The sequence below is a fragment of the Crotalus tigris genome, unplaced genomic scaffold (genome assembly GCF_016545835.1).
Source record: "Crotalus tigris isolate CLP2741 ecotype Arizona unplaced genomic scaffold, ASM1654583v1 scf7180000017639.5415321, whole genome shotgun sequence".
NCBI lineage: Eukaryota > Metazoa > Chordata > Lepidosauria > Squamata > Viperidae > Crotalus > Crotalus tigris.
The window spans coordinates 4340691-4361268 of record NW_024096532.1 but is presented as its reverse complement, the minus strand read 5'-3'; the positions used below and the strand labels follow the sequence as shown (position 1 = coordinate 4361268).

At 39.8% G+C, this 20578-nt stretch overlaps 1 protein-coding gene across 4 annotated transcripts; it reads right to left on the bottom strand.

Moving 5' to 3' along the window:
• Positions 1-613: 613 nt before the first annotated feature.
• On the bottom strand, positions 614-20268 carry TBC1D17 (TBC1 domain family member 17). Of its 4 annotated transcripts, none has more exons than XM_039335273.1 (17): positions 20208-20268; positions 19474-19572; positions 18537-18611; positions 16939-17050; positions 16532-16745; positions 15049-15160; positions 13214-13378; positions 11786-11920; positions 11150-11253; positions 10920-11014; positions 9701-9817; positions 8823-8923; positions 8013-8112; positions 7656-7753; positions 3587-3703; positions 2984-3070; positions 614-1721 (listed from the first exon to the last, which is right to left on the bottom strand). In XM_039335273.1, exons 1-17 carry the CDS (start codon positions 20226-20228, stop codon positions 1509-1511), a joined length of 1965 nt encoding a protein of 654 aa, XP_039191207.1. In that variant the 5' UTR covers positions 20229-20268; the 3' UTR covers positions 614-1508. The 4 variants fall into 4 exon arrangements, with proteins under 4 accessions (XP_039191207.1, XP_039191209.1, XP_039191210.1 ...); XM_039335275.1 differs by lacking the exon at positions 20208-20268 and adding an exon at positions 20038-20201; XM_039335276.1 differs by lacking the exon at positions 20208-20268 and adding an exon at positions 20052-20200.
• Between the last annotated feature and the right edge of the window lie 310 nt (positions 20269-20578).

The window sequence follows — 20578 nt, the reverse complement described above, 5'->3', positions numbered from 1 at the left end:
AAATACAGTAATTGATTCTAAGCAATCATGTGATTTAAACATTGAGCTATTGTAGTTTTAAGATGTCACTAATCCTTTTGTATTGTAGAAAAGTATATCAATCTGATCACCCTTTTATCTGTTTACAATTTTATTCTCTATTTGCTTTCTTTGTATCTACGTCTGTTCCTAGTTTGTATTTACATTTCATGCATAGATAGTTTGGGTTGAACTGCTGACACGTGTTTACAAGATGTAAGGGAGTCGGTTGAAAATATTAAAAAGATGAGGCTGTGAGTCTCACAATCAAGTGTTCCTTGCAGTAATCCACAATCACACTGGGTTTAAAAAAGTGCAGCACAGCAAGATAAAAAGGAATGCATGCATGCTCTGGAAAGGCCTTAGACCATTCTGCAAAGGAGTACTGTATTTTCTGGCGTATAAGGCGATCCGGTGTATAAGACGACCCCCAACTTCGGCGCTGAGTTGCATGCCTAGAAAGTCGTCTTATACGCCGGAAACTACCGTAGCTTTTGAAGGCTCTTTTTTAATCCCTCCCCTCTCCAGTCTCAGCCCACCCAGTAAAATAGCTCAGGCCAAGCAATGTTCACCTCTAACGAGCTGCACACTCAAAAGAATGACAGAATACTTTTAATGTATTTTATAAAGGGGGGAGGGAAGCAAGATAAGGACCAAGAAAGATGCTGTTTGATGGGAAGGAGAATAGTCTGCATATGCACACAAAGCTTCAGAGCCACATGCCTGCTGGATTAGAGAGGCACTGAAGAACAAAGTCTGACATCCCTCCTCAATGTATTGCAGTTAATTTATAATCATGTTTTAAAGAAAACAGCAAGCAAGGCATGAGATGAACTTCCAGCCGTGGGAAGGAAGCACGAGGCAGCATATCAACAAGAATTCCTTGGCAAAATACTAAATAACTTAGGAGTTGGGCCTTCTAGCCTCTAGTCCTAAAAGTTCTGATTCTGTTTCTCCCAGAGAGAACATCTCTGCAATATTCAAGTTTTCCACCAAGGAATTTTCTAGTCAGCTTTCCTGCATTTTTGTTTAGCATATAGCTTGGGCAACTCCAACTAAATTCTGTAAGTCAAGGCAGAGGCTTCAACTGGCAGAAGCAATAGTTGCTACCCAAAAAACTGAATCTTAACATATAAAAGAAATGTTGCAAGACAGACAGCAAAAACAGGAGATTCAGAATATAAATCAGAAAACCAATGGGACGACAGCTACTAGCCTGCTCCTTTCTGTCTTTTTATACTGTACAACCAGAAGTGAAAACCAACTTTGGGCCAAGACCTGGGGCTTTTCAAGGAAACATGTTACAGATAAAGGCACACTGTGCACAGTAAGCCCACTGGCTGTGATTGAGACTTGATATTCCTACAACTATTTGGACTCTAGGAAGAAAATAACTTTGCAAGGCCCCCTGACCTGCCTCCCTCCTAGCCCACCCCCTGCTCTGATTAAAGTGCTTGTGTTAAGAAGATGGTTGTGGCGGTGTGAGCTTTTCATGGAGACAGGCTCTGAGAGGTAGAGGCATCCTCCGCAGGCAGGATTTCGATGCTGCTGTCCGGCTGGCTTGGGGAAATGCTGTCAGTCAAGTCCATTTCCTGCACCTGACTGGGTGACAGTGGCTGTGGGGAGCTGGCTGTGTCAGTGCTGGAGGTGGGGGACTTGCTCTCGGAAAGGCCCAGCAGTTCTTGCACATTACGTGGTAGATCCTGGCAGAAAGAAAACCCAAGACTTTAATAGGTAGCTTTTCCCCACTCTGGTTCAAATCAGACATCCCCTAGTATGGTATGCTTAGGTTGCACACAAATTCCATGGCATATAAATACCCAATTTCAGTGGCAAAGCCCTGCTTGAAATGTATTAGTTTTAGGCTTCAAATCTTGGATCTCCAATAAAAGAGTTAAGTAGGTAGTCTTTTGTGTGCTTAAATTTTAGGCTGGGACATAACAAACTGATACACGCTACATGAACTACCTATTCATGGTCACCAGATATGTGATCACCATTAGGTCTGACAGCATTAAAAAGGGATTGACATATATATTTATATATTACTTCACAATACTACAAGCAGGTTGATATAGGGGTTAAGGCATCAGACTAGAAACCGGGAGACTGGGAGTTCCAGTCCTATCTTGGGCCAGTCACTTTCTCTCAACCCAAGAAAGGCAATGGCAAACCAATTCTGAAAAACCTTGCTAAGAAAGCTGCAGGGACTTGTCCCTGAAGGTTCCAGGAGCTAATAGGCTTAAAGGCACAAATACGTGGATGTGTAGATATACACACATACATACACACACACAAACCGCAAACCTCATTGGGTTAAATACATAATACCTTGATTTGTACTAAACATCTACTGATCCCAGAATCCTTGGGAAGGACTCGATAGATGGATAAAATGCCAAATTCAGCTTAAACATCTGGCTGACTATGCAGTGAACCATGATAATAATATTGTGCCATTTACACACAAAGCACATGATCAGCAACTTATAAGAACTTGGAAAAAAAACACTCAAGCAGCACAATGAAAACTGAGTATGCTTGGTGTCCACGTAATTCTGATAGTTGAACAGGAAATCAGCTATAAGCACTTGTAAGCACTATTGTTAATAACCACACATATAACCACATGACAGGTGGAGCACTTCTTGTGTTTTGAGGAAGGCAACATTCTACCTAGCCATTTTAGTCTTCCAATAATGTCAGGTCCCAAAGCCACCAGGTTGCTCTTCGTCTTGCTCAGCCTGAGTCTCAAACACAGGGAATGTTGAAGGTGAAAGCCAACAGCTATGCTAGTTAGAAATATTTAAGACATCTGGTTGGGAAATATTCTTTCAATCCAGTAGAGGTTGGATCATTATTTGGGCACTATTTTACACCTCCCTCTTATTGTGGATGTCTGCCTATTGGCTCCAAAAAGGAGACTGCAGTAGGAAAGCTTCATGCCTCATTGGCAAAAACTCACTGGAGTAGAAACCAACTGCCTGTAGATTGCCTCAGCCCGGCATAAGATGTCTTCCACGCTCATCTTCATGGTCAGTTCATTAATATGCTTTGGAAAGACACAAACAAAAAGAATCCTGAATTCTGCTAATCATGAATGTAAAATTCAACTGGACAGAAAAGAATGGAACGGATTATATGAAAAATCCTTCAGAAAAAAGTATTTCCTATAAACCAGAATGCATATTTCGAGACATTTGGAGAACTGTTATAAAACGAATTATGAATGTAAAAGCCAAAGCGAAAGACTTCTAGAAAATGACTGAGATATAGTGAAATAAATATATTATTCTTTAACCAAGCAAAGCAGCAGAAACTTTGCATAACAGCAGGGGACACAATGACAGAAAATCTCAGTGGAAAAATGCATTGTTTTCCAGCATATACCATTTATTTTTCAGAAGCAAGCTACTAGCATAATTCAATATTTGTTCTTGTAAACTGAAACTGTGAATGGTACATGTCAATGCAAGGATAGAGTTCAAAGTCAAACCTATTCTATGATTTTATGTTCCATCCTTATGAGTGAGAGGTAAGAGAAAGCCTTCGTCTGCTCCGCCCTCACCTTGAGAATTTCGTTAAAGCCAAAACCAGAGTTCATAAGAGCCTGTCTCTCTGCATCCAGAATGCCACAAGCCACCAGCAGATGGAAATTGGGGCAAGGTAATTCTGTCCATAATACCTGGAATGAGGGATACGAAGACAATTTAGACTGGGGAAGGGTATCAACTAGCAATATTATTTACCATATTGCCCAATTAAGCACAATATTATATGAGGGTGAAGGTTCGTTCTCCCAGCTTGTGGTTTGGTTTCTGAACATTTCATTACCAGGCTATGTAACAACTTCAGGACAGTTTAGGGCAGGGGTGTCAAACTCGCAATGTCACATGATGTGTTGTGACGTATTGGACTTTTTTGCCATTGCCGGCAAAGGGGTGGGCGCAGTTTTGCTATGATGCATCTGGCCCATGGGCCAGCAGTTTGACACCCCTGGTTTAGGGGACCCAGAGGCTCGGAGAACAAACCTTCACCCTCATCCTACACCCGAGCTGCAGATATTCGCCACTATTGCAAACAATATTCTATCTTTTCCCATCATCCATTGGACCATCTTATCCCTGAGATGAACCTTGTTCGGTGAAAAAAAAATAGAAGATGTAGCTTGCCTGGTTCTATCATTTAATCTTCCCAAATCACTTTTTGCCACAGGGCCAGATTTCAACCAAGTTCCTCTGTGAGAAAACAACTGAGACTGAAGGAATCTACCTTTAGTAGACTCTCCCCCCACAAGAAACCATCCTTGTTGGAACATTCAGAATATTTTTAAAAGAAAGATAAAGTTTACTCCTCAACTATTTTTGTTGGGTATTATAGTAGATGTTGATGCTAAAGAAATTAATTTGATGTTGAATTTAATAACAGCAGCAAGGCTGCTGGTAGGGCAATATTGGAAGAAGGATTGTTTGCCTACTATAGAGGAATGGACGCTTAAAGTGTCAAACTTAGCAGAAATCGCTAAGATTTCTGCTTATTTGAAGGATTATTCACAAGAAAGATACATTTCGGTTTGGAGAAAATGGATAGATTATATTCAGAATAAATATGGGACAAAAAATTCCACTTATTTTATGAATACATTTTAAAGTATTATTACTGTTATTATTATCATTAATAGTTTAGTATAGTGGAAATTTTATGATATTGTTTAGATATTAGGATTTTAATTTGTTTATATGATTAAGTTTATTCTTAAATTGTTTACTTTGTGTTAAAAGAGAGTTAAAGCGCATTATATGTGTTTATCTATATAGTTCGTTAATGTTAGATAGATTATGATTATTATATTTATTACCCTGTATTCAGCTCTGGGAAGTGAGGTAGGGGGGTAGGGGGGGTGAGTTTGGGGTGTATTTTGTAATTTTTTATAAAACATTTCAATTTAAAAAAAAGAAACCATCCTTGTTAAATTCTATAGTACAGTTCTGTGCCAAATGGAGAGGAAGAAAACTAGATTTATAAGCCCAAATCAAGAGCTGCTTATGAAGATCTTTCAATCCACGCAGACTTATGAGACTTGCCTGATTTATCTACAGCAGGAAGGTGAGATGCAATAGTCGTACATCGGAATTGTCCCCTTTTACTGAACTCCTCAGGAACTCCTCTCCTTGTTAAGTAATGTTATTGTATTGTTTACTAAACAAATTTATAGGGTTGCCCAGAGTCACACACAGGTGACTCCGGATAGCTTACAAGATTAAAAATCCACAACATAAAAACCACAAAACTCTACCATCTCCACCCACCCAGCAACACAATGAGGCCGATCAAGCAGTTGGATCCATCTAAGATCAATCTAAATGTGGATCTTTACTATGGTCAGGTTGCTGCCTGGTCAATATTCTGATCATTTTTTTCTGCAGGCCTCCAGTTAGGATACTCCACCCTAGGAATCTTATGGATCAAATGATTTCCTGCAGAAGCTTGGGGATTTTTAGAGTGACCTACCGGTAGTAAAGCAGGTTGTTTCAATAGACACTGATCCTTGGAACTCAGAAATAAAAGGGGCACAAAATAGCTTCTGAGCATCAATTCCAAGGACGTTTTCATCTTATGAAGGAGCTCTGGTAGAAAGTACAGGTAGTTCTTGGGTTACTACCCCTTGTTTGACAACTGTTCAATGCTGAAATGGCACTGAATACGGGGGATTTATGTCTGGTCCATGAAGTTGCAGCCATCACAGCATCCCTGCAGTCATGTGATCGCAAGCTAGGTGTATGGAGTGGAATAACTCTCATGGCCAACTCACCATAGCCAACTCACCACGGGACAAGTCACTATGGCCAACTCACTATGTGAACAACTCACCATCGGACAATTTTAACAATTTAATTTTTTAAAATAAATTTTTTAAAAATATTTTATTTGTTGTCATTCACATTTCATTTTGTCTCTCCTATTGCATCCTTTATTTAATGATTCTATTCCCCACCATTTAGAGCAGTAGTTCTCAACCTGTGGGCCGGGACCCCATTTGGGGTCGAACGACCATTTCACGGGAGTCGCCAAACAATGCAGTCCGCCATTTTTCCCCCCCTTTTCCTTAGCTGTGCTACTCCCTTTTATTCTATTGGCTTTGGAAAGCCAATAGAATAGACTCTCTTGAATAGAGTCTAATTCTATTGGCTTTCAAAAGCCAACAGGAATTGTCCAGGCTGTCTCTGCCCTGCTGAGCCCGCCAAAAGTCCCATTCTGCAAACAGTGTTGCACCAGTTGAGTAGTCCTCGACTTACGACCGGTTGAGTAGTCCTCAACTTACGACCGGTTGGGGATCACAGCATTAAAAAGGTTGAGAACCACTGATTTAGAGCCTTGGTGGCGCAGGGGTTAGAATGCAGTATTGCAGGCTACTTCTGCTAACTGCCAGCAGTTTGACAGTTTGATTTTTACCCGGCTCGAGGTTGACTCAGCCTTCCATCTTTCCGAGGTCGGTAAAATGAGGACCCAGATTGTTAGGGGCAAAATACTGACTCTGTAAACAGGTTAGAGAGGGATGTAAAGCACTGTGAAGAGGTATAGAAGTCTAAGTGCTATTGCTATTTATTTGATATTACTGTAACTCTTGCCCTTTAGTGAGTTGTTCCACAGCAACTTGGCCGTGATGAGCTGGCTGCAGCGAATTGTCACAGACCCACACAGGAGGTGCAGTCACAGGATCATCATTAGGAATCTTCCCCACCAGCCTGCCCGTGCTGTAGCACCCACCTGTGGCCCCTGCCGGCCCACCCACATTTATTAATGCTTACCCACAGGACTCACCCATCTGCAACTGTTATCTGCCAGCCAGCATGCCTAGGATTCCAATCATATGAGGTCCGAGATTGCCATTGCTAAGCGATGCAGTCACATGACATTGTACTTTGTGACCACATTGCTTAGCCATTCCAATCTCAGTTGCCATCATAACTTGAGGACTACCTGTACACTTAGGGAAGTGACGGAGAAAGACAAGGATTGAATCCAACCTAACCCAAGTACACGTACATATCTGGGCTGATATGGTGGTAAGAGGAGAAACAACGTTTCTCTATTGGTAGAATGGTGCATTGCAAGAATTATGTCCCGTGGATCTAATTCAAAAGAGTCCATTTCTTTTTGGAGAAGAATGGGCAGGAAACTGCTAAGAAATCTGCCAATAAAACTGGCCATTATTCACTTAGATTTGGACTCCACAAAAGCAGATCCAGATAATGTGACTGCTGTGCTGTCTTGCAATGTGTATCTGGGATTCTTTCGGCTTATCGCCTTTCTCCAAGGAAGGGTTCTCTGCAGCATGACGACTGACAGCTGCATGTTGAGATACCATCTGAGAATGGTATACATGAAAATCTAAACTTGTTGAAGAAATGGCTGGAAAACATTCCCACAAGTCTCTGCCTTTCTAACACTTTTTGTCTCCGTAAATCTCCCTCAGACATTTCCCCACACCTCAACACTGTACCTGCAGTCTCACTGGTTTTCACCAGTCTGTTTTCTCTGTTCCCTCCACCAATCCCCAAAATGAAAAAAAATATCATCTAAGTTTCCCCTAATCGTCCTGACTTGAATAATAATTTTTTTTTCCCCAGTCTCACCTCCCAAAGCTGAAGAATTTCAGAGAAGGGAAATTCTCTCTTGAACCAGATCAAGATCCATCGGAAACAGAAACATAAGGTGCCAGACTCCTTTGAGTCTATGGGAAGCAGAAAAAATAGGACAGAAACAAAAGCAAAAGATGGAATTATGTAGATAGGTATTCATTAGCATAAAATATGTTTTTTGAGTCTTTAAAGGAGTTGTAGGTCAAATTAAAGAAAGATGGGGAAACCCCTGAATAATTAGATTTAACAATTCTTTAACATTACATGCAATAAAGAACAAAAACATAAACATCTCCATAGAAACAGACTCCCTTAATTTTTAACTTTTCTACACCTGTAATACACCTGTACCTAGGAAGTCACAGAGTGGGGGATCCAGCACTCTAAGAAGTAAGGTGAGCTGGGAAAGCTGGCGTTTCATGGACTCCTGGCTTTCCTCAAAATTGTGATGCTGCAAGCAGAAAACAAGACCATGAAAAAACGAGTGGGGAGAAGTAATTATTCTTAAGTAAATGTATACAGGTAGTCCTCGGCTTACAACGATTCTTTTATTGACCGTTCAAAGTTACAGCAGCACTGAAAAAAGTGACTTATGACCGTTTTTCAGTTACAACCTTTGTGGCATCCCCATGGTCACATGATCAAAATTCAGACATTTGGCAACTGACTCATATTTATGGTGGTTGCAGTGTCCCAGAGTCATGTGATCATCTTTTCTGACCTGACTAGCTAAATAAAGGAGGAAGCCAAATTATTCACCTAACAACTGTGTTACTAATTTAACAACTGCACTGATTCACTTAACAACTGTGGCAAGAAAGCTCATAAAATGGGCCAAAACTCACTTAACAAATATTTCACCTAGCAGCAGAAATTTTGGGCGATATTGTGGTCATAAGCCGAGGACTACCTATATACCAGCCTCTTCCCTAAAAGTAGCTCTCAAGGCTTAAAATACAAACCAAGATTATAATCCAGACACATTTTTTTTAAATGAAACTAGTAGCAAATCAAGTCAAAGACCCATAGCTTTCCTGAATTTCATGCTGTAACTTTGAGAAATGTCTTAAAATGAGGGTAATAATATATTAATTAATTAATTATGGTTACAAGGAGTTTTTATTTTCCAACAAGTTGGGCTGACCCTGACAATGTACTCACCACCAGTTCCATGAAACCACAGAAGCACCAGAAGGCATCAACTTCATTCTGGGTGATGTAGAGAATGGGGGACAGGAGATCACTCATACCTTGTACATACCCTGTTTAGGCAAGCAAAAGAAATAATGAGTTTTAATTTCTTCATTTGATATGATTTTTCAAGCTTGAAATTAATGCTTATCTTTTAAGTGGGTAACTCTTTAAAAGAAGCTACACCTTTTCCTGGGCTCACACAGTTCCAGGAAACATGCCATTAAGAAGACAGTGATGAACACTCTCTCATTAATTCAAACGCATCTGGTGCTAGGCCACATGACTGCTAGCTCAGCCCCCCAAATTTGTGGCTTCTTTACAGAAACACTGACAGGTATGATAAGATGCCCATATTCCCTCTGAAGCACCTTTTTCTTTTCAGATCCATATAGCTGCACATGATTAAACTGTATCTGTTCCTTATTACCCATACGTCTGCTTCCTTCAATCTTTGTCCATTAAGCTTCCAGAGGGCAATAGTTTCAATATTAAGCAAAAATCAAGAACATGGGAGCATGACCTCAAACAGACAGGAGGAAAGTGCAAAAATAATGTTAGAAAATATTACTTCATAGAAAGAGTAATGGAAGCTTGGAACCAATTTTCAGTGGAGGTAGTGGGTCAATCATCACTAACTGAGTTTAAACATACTTGGGATAAATGCATGTCTATCATCTGATTAAAATAAATTAAATAAAAGTAAAAAAATAATGACTACAAATAAAAATAAATTAATGATGGACCACTTGGTGTTTTTCTGCCATCAATTTTCTGTGTTTCTATGCTTCTAAGGGCCCTCTCTTAAGCCATGATGATTTCAACTGGTGCTCTTGCTTGGAACTCACCTAAATCAAAGTTGTACATGCAGTATGTCATCAGCACATCATTCAACAGTACCAGTCCTGGATTCTCATTGCCCTCGTAGAATTTGTTGTTTCTATCTGTGCGGCTGACATCTCTTTCTGCAAAGGCACACGACAAGTTTATAAAACTCACCTGTACTGCCCTTTACAAGGGACATTCAGAAAGATAACTTAGGAAAAGAATTCATTTTTAAAAAAGCAAACTAAATCAGGAAAGCAAAGCAACAAGGAAATGGTCATATGCACAGCTTAGACGATTTAGATTAGAAAAAGGGTGTTCCAAAATATTAGGACAAGCACCTGTGGGATTCAATAGAAATTAAATTATGAATGAGGGTGCAGAAAAATCAGAAATGGAGAGATCAGACTCATTGTCATATAATGAGCTGTGGTGGTACAGTGGTTAGAATGCCATATTGCAGGCTGACTCTACCCACTGCCAGGAGTTCGATCTTGACCAGCTTGCCTCAGCCTTCCATCCTTCCGAGGTCAGTAAAATGAGGACCTAGATCAGGCGTCTTCAAACTTGGCCAGGCACGCTGGCTGAGGAATTCTGGGAGTTGAAGTCCACAAGTCATAAAAGGGCCAAGTTTGAAGACCCCCAACCTAAATTGTTGGGAGCAGTATGCTGGCTCTGTAAACCACTTAGAGAGGACCGTAAAGCACTATGGAACGGTATATAAGTCTAAGTACTATTGTTATGATATAGCTATAGCATATAAGAACTTGGAAATCACGTACTGAACCTTATTGGCAACAGATTCAGGCCAGATCAAAGAAAGCACTTATTTATTTAATGCATAATTCATTCATACAATATACTGTCAGAAGTAGTGATGGTGGCTGCTATCTTGGAAAGCTTTAAAAGATTCTGTCTTCTGTGCACTGATTATTAACTATTAACCAGAGCAGATAATGGGAGAAACCTCCACATTCAAGGGGAAACATAGTTTGCAATATTAGATACTGGGAAACAATAAAGAAAGAAAGGATTGTGTTTAGAAGCACCTGGCTGTAATACGAGGGTAGAGAATATGAACAGAATGACCTTGCTTTAGGCCAGCAGTTCAGCATGGCTAAGAAAGTTGCGATTCCGGCCATTGGGCAAAAAAGATAGGCGAAAACAAATCAACCATGTGCTATTACTGAATGAGAGTAAACCTCAGATCAGTCAAAACCAACAAGCAGAATTTATACCAACCAATAAGGCTGCGATAACCCCGCAGTAAAGAGTTCCGCAGCTCCTGTTCCTCACTGACCGACTTCCACTGTAACTTCATGCGGAAGTATTCGTCTCTGAGGAGAAGGATGAAGAGTGGAATGGGAAAATGCTCAGACTCAGGTCACCTCTGCAGACCTAAAAGTCCTTGCCAAGCCCAGGACTAGTTCTCCTTGAAACAGGTCACTCCCTGGTGATGAATTTAGGCTTACGTTTTCCGTCTCACTTGCGCCTTGTTCTCCTCGCTGGTGTTGCCCCAGGAATAATAGTTCAAAAGGTACTTCCACACTTCCTTACGTAATGACATGCTGAGACCCTGAAAGGGACAAAAAAAAAGTAATTCAAAGAAAGAACCAACGAGCCAAGTTATTATAGAACAAAGCACCTATTTGCATCAATTCCAGGGCTTAAATCAGTGGTAGGAAACACAATACAGGTGGTCCTCAACTTGCAAGTGTTTGACGTTATGACAGACACACACACCCCAATTCAAAGTTCAGACAGCCCTTGCAGTCACACAATCACATTTTGGGCACTGGCAACCAGCTTGCATTTAGGGCTGTTTGCAGTGTCCTGCAATCACATAACCATGATTTGTGAGGTGTTTTTTTTTTCTTTTTGCCAGAAACTGGCATTTACTTCTAGTTTCCAGCAAAATAATGCCAAATGTGGACAATGGATTGGCTATACAACAGTGCTCACTTTACAACCCCAACATTTACTTTAAAACATCATACTACTCTCAATTTACATGGACATTCCAATAAACAGCCACTATAATCTCTTGTTTTCTGTTCTAGAAACATAAGGCATGCTGGTCCAGCTGTCCTCCTTCCCACAAATCTCACCCCAGCAAAGATCCTCTTCCGCAACCCAATGGTATCCAGTACACGTCCATCAGGATCCAGATGCTGTTCCCATTCCTGTTCCGTAACAGGGGTCTCCCTTTGAACAGAGGGCCGTTCTCCTAGTTGTGCCTGCTGCTAGGAACAAAGTAAACTAAAACAAACAATTGTATCTGAAGAAGAAAAGGTCCTTAAGAGGGAAGGAGGGAGAAAGTATAATGATTAAAAGTTTCCTTTCAAATTAAAGGAGCGTTGTAAAGCTGAAGAGCCTAAAGAACTCTTTGTATATGCAAATGTGCCTACATGTTGCAAATTCTTTTCACACTGAGAAGTTCTAGAAGCACTTCCTCAAAATTTCATTGCAGTAGATCTAGCAAACAATGAGAAATTGTGTTGTGGATATGTTAACTACAGCAGTACCTTGGGAGGCGCAATGGATACTAAAAACAATGAATTCCAAACAAAGCATGTAAATAGTATGTGATCCTTTGTTTTGGCTGGAAAGAGTTGTGAGTCACAAGACAGTCCGACAAGTTCTAGCATGAGTGCCAAACAAATGAGAAGTATTGGGACAAACTTTTCGTATCAAAATGCGTCTAGTAAAGCAATTGAGTACCAAGGTACCACTGTATTTTCTTTTATTTAATCATGTTTTAGTTACTTTTAAGAGCATAATCTTTTGAAGGAAGCTTATAGAGTAAATATATTAGCATAATATAACTACCTTCAATATAATCAGCTCTTCAAGTCAGTTCCAAGTATGACACATTTTAAAATACCCTCAACAAATAGCACAAATGTAAGGTTTTAAATCCTCTTAAGAGCAATCACAACTGTCATTTTTGCTGGAAGGAATATATAAATTAAGGGCTATCACCCAGAAGCTGCATCTTCTCAATCCTACAAAATTTAGTGATCTTGGACGCTAGCTGCTACTACTACAGCAGATTCACGCTGGGTGTCAAGTTTTTTAGCCCTCATGAATCACTTGTGTAGTCACTCCACTGATGGAAAGACTAGATCAGGCAAAATTTGACACTGATACATGAAGTTATGAAACTGACAGATGCATGTATAAACATGACAAGGCAGCACAAGCCACTTTAGCAAACGAGCTGCCATTCCTCCTACGCATTGTTTTGCAGATCTGCTCTAAGGTAGACACTAAGATTCTGTGTTTAAAGACAGTCTGGTTGACCTTTGATTAAGGGAAAGGGATTTCCTTCAAAGAGTTCATTTGTAATCTGCTACTTCTGCAGTGTCCCACTTGTTGCTTTTCTACAAGCTCTCCCCCCACAACACAGCCATATCTTCAGCAACTCTATGACAGTTGGAGGAAATGGGTGGCAGAAAAACACCTCTTCCCCTTTGACCGGTTGGCATTTCTCCTACTCTCTGCCAGCCCTCAAAATTGTCTATTTCAACACTCACACAGGTAATGACTTCAAAGCCTGTCTCTTCCTCCACATTGGCAGCCGCTAAGTCATTATGGGAATGGTGGGTGAGTCCATCTTCCTGGTGCAGAGCTCCACGGAAGAAATTGGTAACTTTGGAGAAGCCACCAAAGGTGGCAGCATAAGGATCCTGCAGGAAACGCTAGGAGGAAAAACAACCATGTTTACAGCTACAGGTGGAGCTCATTTACTGACTGTCTCATTTAGCAACCATTCAAAGTTACAAAGGTGTAAAAAAAAACAGCTTTGCAATCCGCAAACACTATAGTATTCCAGTCATATGATCACCATTTGTGTGCTTCACAACTGGTTTGCAATAAGCAGAATTCATAGAGAAGGTGGAAGTAAAATCATTAAGCCACAGTCACATGATGTTTCGCTTAGCAATTGTAACACTTGGCAGTAGAGTTGCCACTCCCAATTTTTGGTCACTAAAGGAGGACTACCTGTTAAACTCCATTGTATCAAATCCATGTTGCATATTATTCATAATACCTAATTAATCTGTGATCTAGAAGTGTTCGATGCTAACATCTCAGTAGCACTCATGTATCTGAATCTCTGCAGTTAGTACTCAGGTTATAATCACAGCCCTCTCCAGTGTAGTTTATGTTCTTCCAATGTAAATAGCTGCTGGTGGTGTGAAGAGCTACTGAAGTGGCTAAACCACTTTTTCAACTATCAGTCTATAATCCACTTCCTGGAACTTGAACTCAAATCATGTTTGCCCAGAACCTGTTGGTGCAACTTTACACATTCAATTATTAACAGGGATAGATCAAGATCACATGAAGTCTTAATACTGCTTTCAATACTGCATCCAGTTTTGGTCATCATGATATAAAAAAGATGCTGAGAATCTGAAAAGAGTGCAGAGAAGAGCAACAAAGATGACTAGAGGAATGATTGCAGGAATTGAGTATGTCTAGTGTGGTGAAAAGGAGGACTAGGGGTGACATGATAGCACTGTTCTAATATTTGAGGAGCTGCCATAAAGAAGAGGGGGACAACTTATTTTCCAAAGCACCGGAAAGCAAGACAAGCAATGGATGGAAACAAACCAAGGAAAGAAGCAACCTAGGACTAAGGAGAAATTTTCTAACAGTGAGAACAATTAACCAATGGAACAACTTGCCTCCAGAAGTTGTTGGTGCTCCATCACTGGAGGCTTTTAAGAAGAGATTGGACAGCCATTTGTCTGAAATGGTATAGGGTCTCCTGTTTGAGCAAGGGTTGGGCTAGAAGACCTCCAAGGTCCCTTCCAACTCTGATGATGTTCTATATTTCTAGTTCTATGCAATCTTTGTAGATATTCTTATAACCACTTTTGGATGCAGGAGTTGAAAAACATAGTACAAATAAAAATATCCGGTCTGCTTGAGTTTTCAAAAAATCAAAAACCCAGTTCTGGATTCTCACTTGCTGGCTTATCATCTAACTCAGTATTTCTCAACTTTGGCAACTTTAAGATATCATGGCTGGCTGGGGAATTCTGGGAGTTAAAGTCCAGATGTCTTAAACTTGCCAAGGATGAGAAACACTGATCTAACTCTTTAAACTAATTCCATCCAATGTGCACAACACCTTTATTGTGGATTTGATCCCGTTTGGTTGAAAATCATGCACATAACTATTCCCAAAGCATTCCAGCATTTGTAAACTAAGCCTTCTGTCTCAAACAAACAAACAAACCCCATGTTAACAGCCTGTCCTTTTCCCCTCACAAAACCCCATTATTCTGTTTTTAGTTTTCCTTCCTTTCCTTTCCATGGTATGTGATTCCAGATAAACCCCTTTAGAAAACAGTCTTACCGATACTAGATTTGATGAATTGTCGTCAAAGAGTTGAAGCTCATCAAAGGAATGAGAAAGGGCGTCTGAATCATGTGTATAAACCAGGTAGAGCCGAGAATCTTTGGGAGAGCTACAAGAAAAAAAACAAAAGGAAATTATTATTTTTTTTAATCTGGAGGAGGGTTTCAACACTGGGATATATGGTGGTATTGTTGGGTCCATTATATTTTTTCATTGTTTACAAGAATTAAAATTATCACAGTATAAAATACAGATGAAAACAAAGATGACAGGAGAAATGAGGAAGAAAAGAGAAACAAAGCTGTAGGGCAAAGGGGAAAAGAAAAATGAAAGCACCAACTTCCAACTTCTGTACAGAAAAGTACAGAATAGAATTACAGCCTCAACTTTTTACTTTACCAACTTAACAAGTACTAGCCATTTCTATAAAAACAAACTATATTAACCAGCATCAACGTTCCTTTTTTTTTTTCTGTCTCAAGCACAGAGTCTAGAAGCAGTTTCCAAGTAGAAACAATGCTGGATATGTTCTTTCTAACTAAAACAGTTTTGCCATTTCTGCTAGCACCATCACTTTTTCTATCCTTTCTTCTGTTATGGGATTGACATAACTTTCCATTTCTGTGCATATAGAATTCTCACTGCTGTCAACATGTACAATAACAAAGTTCTAGATCTTCTTTTCTAACTCCTGTTGGGTCCATCATGTATTATAAAGCCCTTCTGGAACTATTCTACTTCTAACGACAGTTGGAGATTCCTATATTTTAATTGCTCTTTGCTACACAAAGAAAACTAGCACATTGGAGGAACTGCTTTTGCTTTACTGTTTCCTTTAAGTACTATAGAGCAAGGTTCCTTTACTTTACATGCAGGAGCAAAACTGTATGTAATTAGAATGCTTACAAACTGCATTTCTCCATAACCTGTGTCACATGCTGTCCGCTCTACTAATCTGAGGCTACATACAATGGTTTCTAAAATCTAAGACTGGTTCTTATTCAGTTGTGAAGAAAGCATTTGATTCATTTGAACAGGACAGGGGGGAAGAGCACCCCACAGTCATTCAGCCCTTCAGATGACTATAAGAAATCCCAAATAAACCAGGATAACCAGATTTCACTTACTGTTGCTTCTCAGAATATCTGGGCCTTACTTGAAACTTAGCCAGCACTTTGCTCAAAGCATCCAAAGAAATAAAGAATAATGTCGACCTTGATTCACAGACCTTGACTCCATGAACAAATTCAAATGGTTTCCTTGCCAACAATGTAAAAGTGGTTTGCTACTGATTTCCTCCTGCATGTTTTTCCTCATTTCCTAACTTAATCTATAGCCTTGGGGATGTCCCTGTATCTAACAAAAAGGCTTTCAAAATTCACTTTCAGAAGCTGATATTAGAAAACATTCTCCCCTTCCATGCAAAAAGTTTAAATCAGATGGAGAATATAAACAGAGGATGTGGTGTAATCTCACTCACGTGGCTAATATAACGTATTTGCAAAGAGCTTTGAGAAGGGCCTTTGTGCCTCCACGGTGGAAATGCAGAGCTTGAATGGAAATGCCTTCTTTGGTGATGAAGATGAGATACGACCAACCGAGGCCTGGCTTACTCTTACGGATGGATTTCAGCTCAGACAAGCTGAGAGAGAAGGCCCACTGACCTCGAGGGACTGGAGATTTTGGCCCAGAAACTAGTAGAGGAAAACAACACAGGAAAAGCATAGTGACAAAGGACAGAAGAAACAATCCACTGGAAACAATATTTCTAGCTGCCATCTTTATTTCATCCCCATCTCCCATTCCTCATTGCAACTTCATCAGTAAACCTAGATACACATAACTGAAATTCATAAAAGGAAGCTAGTGCTTCTTCTTTCAATTTACCAGCTGTTTCCTCCTGGACCCGAGACTTCATCCCCACTGTACTGATTACAGCCCAGTCTGGTTCATATCCCGGATCAAAGTGTTCTTCCTCGGCTTGGGAGCCAATGGCATCCTAGTAAAGAGAAAACAAGCTAGAGGACATTTCTATGTTTTTAAATATGTCCCTCACAGTGTCTTCAGGGCAATGCTCCTTTAGGTCCTGTTCTCACCAAAAAACATCTGAGCAAGAAAAGAGAAGTACAAACTTTTCTTGTAAAATAGATACTGATTTGAATTTGCTCTACTAAAATAGAGGATCTGATTCCTAGGAATCAGAATAAAGGAACTGTACAAGGGGAATTGTGGCAAAAAATCAATAGTCTGATACCATCTTTTCCAACTAACAAATTTTATTGAATTCTCACGCCACTCATGAAAGTTTATTCCCTTCAACAAACTTATTAATCAGAAAAGCTACTACAAGATTCTTTCAGAACAATGAGATAGAATTCCAGCAGTTCATTCAACATAATCTTTCTTATGAGAGAGGAAAAAAAGGAGTGCATTTTATCCATAAACAACATAGAAACCATTAAAAAAAATCTTCCTCCACCCTGAAGAAGCCACATAAGAGTACCAAATGCTGTCATAACTTTGATCAACCTTTCCTGAACATTTCTTCTGGTTTATGTTATCATACGAGACAGTTTCTATTCAGTAAACTCCCACAATATCTCTATTTGGCAACTAGAAGAAGGACCACTGTCTGTCTGCATAGTAGAAGAGAACCCCTGAGCATCTAGCCTAACTTCCCTGATTACCAATTTTATGTTGAAAAAAGCACAAAGTATACTTGCATTTGGATCCTAAAAATATTAAAAGCATACAAATATTTATTCAATGTTTCAGATCTATCCAAACCTGCTGGGAAGACACCAGAAGAATAGCCGTACATGTAGTTCTCAACTTATGACCAGTCACTTAGCAACCATTCAAAGTTCCAACAGACCTACTTGGGGGGGGGTATTTATGATGCAGATTCAAATTTCTGATGGTCACTCCTCCCTGCACCACGATTGCACTTTGGGTGCTCTGCAACCAGGCCACATTTACAACTATTTGCAGCGCCCCACTGTCACATGACCACATTTTACCCAAAATCCAGCATTTACTTCTGGTTTTGGGAAAACTGCGCTCATAGCAAACCACTGATTTGTTTAATGACTGCTGCAAAAAAGGTTGTGAAATCAGGTCTATATTGTGACCGACCCATTTTACAACTGTCACAAGTTATAACTGTGATGGGCAGGTTCCGTTATGATACAGGACTATAATAATTCTAGTAGAATTTAAGGCATATAATTGAAACCCAAGCATTGTTTTATATTCTTGTAACAATTTTCCTCAAGAGATTAAGAGTCTTTTTTTTTACTGTTAGACAGAGCGAAAAGATACCACAACATATTGCTCTGCAAAGAACAAACAACTTATATAGTGCTTGATAAAAAAATTAAAAAAAACTACTAAAGAAATTTTTACTTCTGCCAACACATTCAGAGCAAATATGTTGCAGAGTTTAATACATATAGACAGAGGATTAAATCAGCAGAAAATCTTACCTTTTTGGTGTACATGATTTGAGCAGTATCTGAAGACTCTTCCACAGGGGTCCATTGTAGTAAAGTATCTGAACCCTGGATAAAAAAAAAAAAGCACAATAAAATATCCCAACAAAACCTCTCATTCCAAAATGTGAATTTCAAACTTTGAAATGTAAGGAATCAAAGGAGTGTTCAATTTCACGTGTTTCCTCCTTGAAAAGCAATTTATGCATAAATACTGAAATGCAAAGTGCCCCACTTTGTTTTCTAAAATATCACAACCTGCCTAATGCTTTTTGATACACACTGCTTAAATCACAAAGTGCTGGAAATTTAGAATTTCTTGTGAAATAATTAAATCTTTTATGTGCAACATAATCTACTATTTGTGCACATGCATTAACATACCATACAGGTAGTCTTCATTTAACAATTGCCTCATTTAGCTGCCTTTTGCAGTTACGATAGTGATAAAAAAGTAACTTTGCAACCAGACCTCACATGTACAGCTTTCTCAGGTCTGCAAAGCAAAGGAAAACTGAAGTAAAACCATAACATTGTGATCTTAAGTAACACATTTTTTAATGACCGAGTTGCCAGTCCCAATTGTAGTCACTAAATGAAGACAACTTGTAGTATGAACAAACTGTTAAATACTTGGACTCAAATATGACGCTTCCACTCTTCTGACCAGTTTTGTTCAAATGAATCCTAACTACCTTTAACCACAATGAGTCAATATGACAAAACTACAAAAGCCTCAGATTCTTCCTCAGGCATCAAAAAAAAGGAAAAGAGAAAAGTCTTGAACTTGCTTTGTCCATTCATTTAACGGTAAATAGGATTGAACACAATGCCCCAATAAAACCAATGTCCCAATGTAACCAATTTTCTCACCACAACCACATAGCCTCCTGCTTCAGTTTACAATCTAATTGGCAACCTCTCGACCCACCTTCTCAATGATACGGATAACTCCTGGTATGAGGGAATCTTGGTCAGGATGCCGCTTTGCACTGGTGTGTAAATAGACCCCATCTTTCTCAAATGCAACCTGCAAAAAGTCAAAAGAAAAGGAATGGAAAGGGCAGGGAAAGAACCAGAATTCCACTCCTCCAGTTTTTTTTTTTCCCCCAATGTGCAGCTCAGGTAACCAGATCCAAACTCCTTTAATGATTTGTCAAAGCCTCAAAACAAATCCAAAACAAAAGGGGGGGGGAAACACCATTTTATATAACTGTAACGCTGATAACCAACCTCTATATACTACCGGGGGGGGGGGGAAAGGGGGGAGTCTCAATACATCTAGGACAGGGGTTCTCAACCTTGGCAACTTTAAGACTTGTGGACTTCAACTCTCATAATTCCTCAGACAGCAAAGCTGGTTGAGGAATTCTGGGAGTTGAAGTCCACAAGTCTTAAAGTTGCCAAGGTTGAGAACCCCTGATCTAGGAGGAATATCACGTCTCCCTGTAACTTCCAAGACGGATGAAAGCACATTTCCCCATTTCTAACAAACCAGAGTTTCCATACGGAGTGACACAGCCGGCCCTCGATTCCCGGGGAATCATTTTCAGCTCATGCTGGGATTAAAAAAAAAAAACCCAATCCCCTTTTCCTTTGACAGCCCGTTTTTTGCTTCGCGGAGCCTAACGAGCATCGTCCTTCAGGATTAAAGGCCTCTCTTACTCTGCAGCCCCCTAACTCCATTCTGCTTGACAGCTACTTCCTGAAAAACAAACACGTCATTTCCTGCTCCGATTGACCCGATTGGGTTTGTTTTTTAAAAAAATATGTCTTGAAGCCGTCATCATTGTTTCTGGCGCGGAAAAAGCTCAAGCTGGAACGGTTGAATGTCCCGTTTGGAAGCACACATGAAGCTTTTGGCGCCATCTTTGAAAAGGTCAAAGTGGCTGGCTCTTTAAACATGACTTTATCTATACGTTTTCTGCCAGTATGCAGGTAATATTAAATAATTATGTCCCCGGTTAAGGAATGCGTATACATTCGAAGAACTTAATAAGGTACGAAATAGAAAATATATTTTATGATTTAACTAG

Coding starts and splice junctions, on each gene's coding strand:
- TBC1D17 (XM_039335273.1), bottom strand. CDS start 20,228: ATGGAGTTAGGGGGCTGCAGA. Junction 18,612..19,473: donor TTATCCGTATCATTGAGAAG/GTGGGTCGAGAG, acceptor TTTTTTATCCAG/GGTTCAGATACTTTACTACA. Junction 11,015..11,149: donor GCGCAAGTGAGACGGAAAAC/GTAAGCCTAAAT, acceptor CCTTCTCCTCAG/AGACGAATACTTCCGCATGA.